The sequence below is a fragment of the Thermobia domestica genome, chromosome 2 (genome assembly GCF_964235325.1).
Source record: "Thermobia domestica chromosome 2, izTheDome1.hap1.1, whole genome shotgun sequence".
Taxonomy (NCBI): Eukaryota; Metazoa; Arthropoda; class Insecta; order Zygentoma; family Lepismatidae; genus Thermobia; species Thermobia domestica.
Genome location: NC_137455.1, coordinates 217,146,706 through 217,155,843, shown reverse-complemented (window position 1 = coordinate 217,155,843; position 9,138 = coordinate 217,146,706). Strand labels below are relative to the sequence as shown.

The 9,138-nt window shown below is 35.5% G+C and overlaps 1 protein-coding gene across 1 annotated transcript; it reads right to left on the bottom strand.

Annotated features, from left to right (window-relative positions):
- Positions 1 to 2,002: 2,002 nt before the first annotated feature.
- On the bottom strand, positions 2,003 to 8,483 carry LOC145679334 (uncharacterized). The gene is made up of 4 exons (XM_081749919.1): positions 8,392 to 8,483; positions 7,601 to 7,668; positions 4,806 to 5,087; positions 2,003 to 2,409 (listed from the first exon to the last, which is right to left on the bottom strand). Exons 1-4 carry the CDS (start codon positions 8,481 to 8,483, stop codon positions 2,003 to 2,005), a joined length of 849 nt encoding a protein of 282 aa, XP_081606045.1.
- Positions 8,484 to 9,138: the final 655 nt, after the last annotated feature.

Genomic DNA, 9,138 nt, shown 5'->3' with positions numbered 1-9,138 from the left:
CCCATCAGTTGTTCTACCGTTGAGCAATTCAATTTGATGAATATCAAGCACTTGTAGATAACTTTCCGAACAACTTGTCTTATGTGTGGAATCCAATATTTTTGCCTTACTGAAGCAATTAGCAGTTGAGATCCTGCATAGAGTAATCTTTTGTTTTACTGCTCACGATTAATTTTGTGAAGTCATGGTTAGGAGGTAGAATGATTTGGTTTTTTGGATCGTAAACAAGATTAGTTTTGTCTTGTCTTCCACCAACTCTAAGTAAACCTTCTCCATCTATAAACGGATATAGATTGAATAGCTGACTTTGTTTACGAACTTCTTTCTTTGATTTGAGAGCTTGTAGTTCTTGCTGATAGGCGATGGATTGTGATGCCTCAATGAATCTCTTAATGATAAATTTCGTTCCATTCCCGATAAGATTCCTGTTCTTTTATCCTTGGGATTTCTCGTGTTGTTTATAAAGCGTTTGCAATATCCCAAAACGTTAATAAGCTTCGTTAAGTTGAAATACCTTGAAAACAAGTCTGACAACCAATTGTTTGTCGTAACTACTAAGGCTGTACATTTTCTTTCTTCTGCTGCTTCAGAATCTATGGAAGCGATATCTACTTTTGGCCACAACGCTTCTTCCTTCGTTAACCATTTTGGCGCATGCCACCATAGCTCCGAATCCTTCAACTGATGCACTGTCACTCCGCGTGAAATAAGGCCTGCAGGATTTTCAGCTGAGGATACATAATTCCAATCACTGTATTTGCTGTATACTTGAATTCTCGACACTCTGTTTGGAACAAATGGCTTCATTCGATTAGATGTTGATGCTAACCATGAAAGTACGATTGAAGAATCTGTCGAAAATTTTATTGTTGAAATATTGAGTTCTGGAACTGGCAACGTTTTGTGAACCACCTCTGCTAACATCAATGCGGCACAAAGTACCAATCTTGGTATGCTTATCTTTTTTATTGGTGTCATCTTGAACTTGGAACACAACAGTTGAACTGTTACTTCCCCATCTTCATTAATTGACCTTAAATGTAGCATGCTCCATACCAAGTTCTGAAGCATCTGAGAATCCATGTAACTGAATATTTGTTTGAGACCCTTGTCCCAAAAAAATGAAATCTTTGTTTTACGTCCCACGATTATGCCGGTTAGGCTAAATAAATGATGGTGGAATGAAGAAAGTGGGAGGAAACGGGAGAACCCCGAGGAAACCCACGCACACGGTGTTTGTCCACCACAAAGTTCACTTGGCGGGGGCTGGGATCGAACCCGGGACCCCAAGCACCAGAGCCACCGACCCTTGTCCCAGCATGCATCTGTCAACTCTGATGTTATTCATTTCTGGTAACTGTTTAAGTAACTTTAACCAGTCTGTAATTAATGATGTCGGTATGCTGTCATCCCAACTAAGTTTCTCTTTCCATAGTGTATGTAATAAGTAATAACAACTGGGCTTATAAGTAAGAGTGGATCAAATATTGATGACGCAATTGAAGTTACTGCTAGTTTTGTGTGGTCCTGCTTGTTTATTGCACTGTCATTACTTGAAAATTTGTTGCATACTAGGAGTTTGTCTCATTTTGGACACCAAGCCAAACCTAACGTTTTGATGTTTTTTTTTCATTCGTTAACTGAACTGATGAGTTTACTTCTCTGAGTTCAGGGGATACTACATTCACTACTTCCTCTGAATTGGAACACCACTTGCGAAGATCAAAATTACGTCTTTTCAATGATGAAATAAGTTCCGACTGCAACTGTAAAGCTTCTTCTACTGTGGAACATCCTGACAAACAGTTGTCAACATAAAAGTCTTGGAGTAATATCTTTTCCGCTTGCAGGTATATATTTTTTCTTCCATAATCAATTCTTGTAACACTCTTGTGGTCAAAAATGGCGCTCATGCGGTGCCATAGGTGACTGTGGTCAGTTTGAAAACACTAATTGGTTTGTTTGTAGTTTATCTCCCCATGATACATTGATATTGTTGATCTTATTCATGTACTCCAATTGCTCTGAACATTTTCTCGATGTCTGCAGAGAATGCTATCTGATGTTTCCTTAAGCGTAACAAAATTGAATACAAATCCTGTTGTATTATAGGACCGACTATTATTATGTCATTTAGTGATACTCCGTTTGAGGTTTCGGCAGATGAATCAATCACTACACGTACTTTGGTGGTGGTGCTGGATTCTTTTACTACTGCATGATGTGAGATATAATATTTTATGTTTGCTGTGTTGTTCCTTTCAACCTGTACCATATGGCCTAGCTGCTCATATTCCTGCATGAAATTATTATATTTCTTCCGCAATGATGGCTGTTGCAATAGTCTTCTCTCTAATTGGAGAAATCTCTGCGTTGCGTAATTCAGTGAATCTCCAAGTACTTGATGACCTGATCGGAATGGAAGACGCACGATAAATTTTAATGTTTCATCTTTTGTTGTGCGTTGAATGAAATGTTGTTCACACTCCAGTTTGTTTCTGGACTTTTGGCGAACTTCGTCTTCTTCAATTTCTCAAAATTGTCGCAGCTTAGTGTCCAAATTATCTCCATTGCGTAAACAACACGTAACAGGAACTGCTGAGCTTACACCAGTATGATGATAACATCCTGAGAATATCCAACCAAATTCTGTACTCTGACGAATTGGCAGATGGATGAAGTATCTTTCTGGATGTAGAATTTTCAAAAAAATTTCTGCTCTGGAAGATAAAAATCAATTTTGTCCGTATTCTCGATTTTTCGTTTCTCTATATTTCTTTCAAATATGAATATCAGTTCTGTATAATTTACGATAACAACTCTCTAAATATTTATAACTTTTTATCTACGTTCTTACAAAGTACTTGCTCGTAATGTCTAGGGTATATGGTTTATATCAAAGAATATTAAATGAATTTTTCGAGAAATTAACTAGGTGATTATTTGTTTATTTACAAATAGAATTTTCTAATTTAAAGGTAGGGTACTAACTTTATCTCAGGACGCCACTCCGCCCTATATGCACTCTACCTTCCTTCTTACCCTTCCCCAATAACTAATGGAGAAAGGAAGTATTTTAATCTAAACTCTAGAAATCCTAATTTCCTTATTAATTAAATTTACTCTCTATTATAGCAGGGACCTGTGGAAATACGGTTTACAGAATTCAGTTACTCCTGGACCGTACTCCTTGCTTTTAAAGACGGGACCTTGACTCATAGGTCACTGTCTGGCCTAAACCTGTCTCTGGGACTCCAAGATAAGTCCACAAAAAAGGATTCTATCTAGCTTAAGCAAATAATCATATAGGATAGGTTGGTTTTAGGAATAGGATTGTCAGACTTTGCTCAAGGCTTTAAATTTCCTTTCGCTCAAGGAAATAAAGGAATTTGGTTAAATACTCACTCTAACACTCTCTTAAATGAAAGTTGCAGTGAGAAATCTCTAATCTCTTACAGCACATAATTATGCTATAATTACATAAGCAGGGATCGAACCCAAACGCATTTGGATTTTAAAATTAATGTTCCTCCACCACTAGGACGGAACCAAAACCTCGAGTCTATACGTGCGTTACTTACCTCCGCCATAGACCCTTAGGAAGCTTATATACTCCCATTCTAAACAAGCAATAGTAATCCAATAGCCTCTGTTATAGGCGTAGGATTAAGCATCTAAAAATAACAACTTATTTCCTAAATCCCTATCATTTGAATATCCTATCTAAACGGCCAAAGCTCAATTGCTTAAGCGGGCATCTGTAATGTAGTAGAATCACTATTTTCTCTACATACAGTTTTTAACTAGAGGGGACTCTCTCCAAACTGCACTATTTTTTTACAGTGCAGCGGACTGGCTGGCCAAGATCCTACATTCAAAAATCCTCAAAACGCACAGCCCCGAAGATAGGGGAGGCAGCCTTTTTATACGGTTTGGCCTGCTAAAAAAAATAGCAACAAAAAATCTTTAGAAAGTTTTTTAGCGCCAACTACTCGAAATGGAAAATTCCCAGTAAGGGAGACTGAAATACAATGGATTTAGCAGCTAGCCTCATCGACAGGCTTCAAGAGAAAAAGTTAGCATGAAAAAAAGCAACGATTAGCACTAGCTAAACTGTAAGTAATAATATGAATAATTCTTAAATAATAGGGGATGATGCTCTAATATATATATACATAAATATACAACATAAATTGATTAAATATTTCCTTACACTAATAATAATAAAATAAATGAATAAATATATACCAATAATTAATATACTCCAGGCCTGGATTTCTAACCTATAATTAAACACAATTATTAAATAGAGCAATATTTAAATTATATCAATTACATTTGAATATAATATCAGCAAGGTCGCAAGACGTAACTTGCATATAACCCCATCACAGAAAAAAGAGAAAAAAAAGAATATTGTTCTCACTTGTTACTTTGAGTATTTAGTTTATAGTTCGGATCAGTTTTATATTTCAAAAAATTTTTCATCACAACACTATCACAATTCCAAAAAAACATAAACAAACAAATTTTTCATTTAATTTCGTAACGACTTAAAATTTTTTAGGGAGAATTTCCCTTTAGTTTTTAGTCTCGTGACCGTCTTTTTTTAAAAAAAAACATAAGCAAAAAAATTAATAATTTCCCATTTAATTCGGTATTTGTTCACTTTACTTGTTCACTCACTTGTACTGATTTTCGGTTTATCTGCACTACCGACTTGCAGATTGCTGTTCACTAGAAGTCCAACTTCCTTTTTGCCGTTTCGACTCCGTTCACAGTACCTGATAAGTTTAAGTCCTTACCTGGTGTTAAGGGAAGGTTATCTAATCCCTCACCATCAGTGATTAGATCCAAGAAACAACCATCCTTGACAATAGCATCTGGATTATTGGAAGAATCTTTTGAACTCGGTCCACCAAGGTTGGAGTCCTCTTTCGTGAAATTAAACTTTTGCAACGATTTTTGATATTGAAGTGCTCTAATGTCCTTCAGAGTATAGCCTGGGTTAGCTACTCGAACTTTCTTAGTACTGCTGTTATTTAACTGTGAAAAACGCATACGACGCTTATTGTTTCGTGAAGCATCTACGTGACACAATAATTCAAGTTCAAAACTGACCTTATTCTCAAATATCTAGTGACAATCACTCAATATTTACAGGAAAATTGTGGAAAGAAACAATGAGTCTGCTTAAGACAAGATGTCATTTTATTAGCGCTTATAAAGCAAAGGGAAATAAAAGCAAAAAAATAATAAAAAATGTAAAGACAATACTTGGCATGTATGCTAACAAGCATGAAAATTGGGCGAGAGATATTAAACTTATTGAATTTGCAATAAATTCCAGAGTTTGTTCGGCTACGGGATACAGCCCAGCATTTCTATTCTTTGGAAGGTCTTTTAAACACCCGTTATATGAAACCCAAGAAAAAAAAAAGAAGTTCAAGAGGAACCAAATTATTGTAAATATGTTCAGGAAATCCAACTGAGAATGGAGACTGCTTACAAACGCGCAAATGAGGTACAGAGACGAAAACATGCTAACAGAAAACAAATTTACAATAGAGGTCGTCGACCGAATCCATTCAAACCCGGTCAGATGGTATGGTGGCGTTGGAAGGTAAATAAAAAAAATTCTTTCCGTATTCTCGATTTCTCGTTTCTCTATATCTCTTCCAAGTATGAATATCAGTTCCGTATAATTTACGATAACAACTCTCTAAATATTCATAACTTTCCTATCTACGTCCTTACAAAGTATCTGCTCGTAATGTCTAGGGTATTAGGCTCATATCAAAGAATATTAAATGAAATTTCGAGAAATTAAATAGGAGATTATTCGTTTATTTACAAATAGAATACTCTAATTTAAAGGTAGGTTACTAACTTTAACTCAGGACGCCACTCCGCCCTATATGCACTCTATCTTCCTTCTTACCCTTCCCCAATAACTAATGGAGAAAGGAAGTATTTTAATCTAAACTCTAGAAATCCTAATTTCCTTATTAATCAAATTACTCTCTATTATAGCAGGGACCTATGGAAATACGGTTTACAGAATTCAGTTACTTCTGGACCGTACTCCTTGCTTTTAAAGACGGGACCTTGACTCAAAGGTCACTGTCTGGCCTAAACCTGTCTCTGGGACTCCAAGTTAAGTCCACAAAAGGATTCTATCTAGCTTAAGCAAATAATTTTATAGGATAGGTTTGGTATTAGGGATAGGATTGTCGGCCTTTACTCACGGCTCTAAATTTCCTTACACTCAAGGAAATAAAGGAATTTGGTTAAATACTCACTCTAACACTCTCTTAAATGAAAGTTGCAGTGAGAAATCTCTAATCTCTTACAGCACCTAAATATGCTATAATTACATAAGCAGGGATCGAACCCAAACGCATTTGGAATTCAAAATAAATGTTCCTCCACCACTAGGACGGAACCAAAACCTCGAGTCTATACGTGCGTCACTCACCTCCGCCATAGACCCTTAGGAAGCTTATATACTCCCATTCTAAACAAGCAATAGTAAACATCCAATAGCCTCTGTTATAGGCGTAGGATTAAGCATCTAAAAATAACAACTTATTTCCTAAATCCCTATCATTTAAATATCCTATCTAAACGGCCAAAGCTCAATTGCTTAAGCGGGCATCTGTAATGTAGTAGAATCACTATTCTCTCTACATACAGTCTCTAACTAGAGGGGGCTCTCTCCAAACTGCACTATTCTCTTACAGTGCAGCGGACTGGCTGGCCAAGATCCTGCATTCAGGAATCCTCAAAACGCACAGCGACGAAGATAGGGGAGGCAGCCTTTTTATACGGTTTGGCCTGCTAAAAAAAATAGCAACAAAAAATCTTTAGAAAGTTTTTTTGCGCCAACTACTCGAAATGGAAAATTCCCAGTAAGGGAGACTGAAATACAATGGATTTAGCAGCTAGCCTCCTCGACAGGCTTCTAAGAGAAAAAGTTAGCATGAAAAAAAAAACAACGATAGAACTAGCTAAACTGTAAATAATAATATGGTTAATTCTTAAATAATAGGGGATGATGCTCTAATATATATATACATAAATATACAACATAAATTGATTAAATATTTCCTTACACTAATAATAATAAAATAAATGAATAAATATATACCAATAATTAATATACTCCAGGCCTGGATTTTTAACTTATAAATAAACACAATTATTAAATAGAGCAATATTTAAATTATATCATTTATATTTGAATATAATATCAGCAAGGTCGCAAGACGTACCTTGCATATAACCCCATCACAAAAAAAAAAAAGCTTAAGCAAATAATCATATAGAATAGGTTGGTTTTAGGAATAGGATTGTCAGCCTTTGCTCACGGCTTTAAATTTCCTTTCGCTCAAGGAAATAAAAAAATTTGGTTAAATACTCACTCTAACACTCTCTTAAATAAAAGTTGCAGTAAGAAATCTCTAATATCTTACAGCACCTAATTATGCTATAATTACATAAGCAGGGATCGAACCCAAACGCATTTGGATTTTAAAATTAATGTTCCTCCACCACTAGGACGGAACCAAAACCTCGAGTCTATACGTGCGTTACTTACCTCCGCCATAAACCCTTAGGAAGCTTATATACTCCCATTCTAAACAAGCAATAGTATTCCAATAGCCTCTGTTATAGGCGTAGGATTAAGCATCTAAAAATAACAACTTATTTCCTAAATCCCTATCATTTAAATATCCTATCTAAACGGCCAAAGCTCAATTGCTTAAGCGGGCATCTGTAATGTAGTAGAATCACTATTTTCTCTACATACAGTTTTTAACTAGAGGGGACTCTCTCCAAACTGCACTATTTTTTTACAGTGCAGCGGACTGGCTAGCCAAGATCCTACATTCAAAAATCCTCAAAACGCACAGCCCCGAAGATAGGGGAGGCAGCCTTTTTATACGGTTTGGCCTGCTAAAAAAAATAGCAACAAAAAATCTTTAGAAAGTTTTTTAGCGCCAACTACTCGAAATGGAAAATTCCCAGTAAGGGAGACTGAAATACAATGGATTTAGCAGCTAGCCTCATCGACAAGCTTCAAGAAAAAAAGTTAGCATGGAAAAAAGCAACGATTAGCACTAGCTAAACTGTAAGTAATAATATGAATAATTCTTAAATAATAGGGGATGATGCTCTAATATATATATACATAAATATACAACATAAATTGATTAAATATTTCCTTACACTAATAATAATAAAATAAATGAATAAATATATACCAATAATTAATATACTCCAGGCCTGGATTTCTAACCTATAATTAAACACAATTATTAAATAGAGCAATATTTAAATTATATCAATTATATTTAAATATAATATCAGCAAGGTCGCAAGACGTACCTTGCAGCTCCTATCAATAAGTCTATCCTATCCGCAATGTGAAAGGTTGGGTCTGCTAACTTCCCATCTTTCGGTAAACACCAATCCCTCATTTGAATTAGTAATGATGGTAGGTCAGTCGTAATACAAGGTAAGGCTACCCAAGTAATACATGAACTATAATTACTTACTTTAGAATGTAGTTGAACGTCTACAACATGCGTTGCTTGTGACAGAAATTTATTGATCCCTTGTATTGGCATGTAAACCTTGCGTTTACGTAGTTTTACCCTTTGTACTAAATCTTCTGTAATGAAGTTTGACTGCGACCCATTCTCTAACAACACTCTGCATGAATGTGCTTGACCTAACTGATCGCTCACTTTTATTAACGCTGTGGACAACATCACTTGAGATAAAGATTGTACCTTAAAACTATGGTATGAACCTTGTACGTCTATTTGATTGGTAGTAACATTACCCTTTTCTGTATTATTAGCTGATACGGCCTTAATATCTGAACCTACACTTGAAATTTACAAATTATTCACTTGTGTATGTAATAACGAATTACGTTTTTCATTACAATGTTTACAATGCCCAGATTTACAATCTTTCATCCTGTGTGAACCTTTGAAGCAATTAAAACATAATTTGTTTTGCACTAAACACTCGCGCTTTGTCTTGAGACTTGGCTTTATGAAAGACGCACAGCCAAATAATTCCTGTTCTTGTTTACAAAATGAACGTGTGATATTATTATTATTA

What these genes read in the sequence shown, in the direction of transcription:
- LOC145679334 (XM_081749919.1), bottom strand. Translation starts at nt 8,483, where the DNA reads ATGAGGGATTGGTGTTTACCGAAAGATGGGAAGTTAGCAGACCCAACC. An exon ending in TTATTGATAGGAGCTGCAAG is followed by an intron (nt 7,669 to 8,391) that starts GTACGTCTTGCG and finishes CGCCTATAACAG; the next exon opens with AGGCTATTGGAATACTATTG. An exon ending in TAACCTTCCCTTAACACCAG is followed by an intron (nt 2,410 to 4,805) that starts GTAAGGACTTAA and finishes CATTCCGATCAG; the next exon opens with GTCATCAAGTACTTGGAGAT.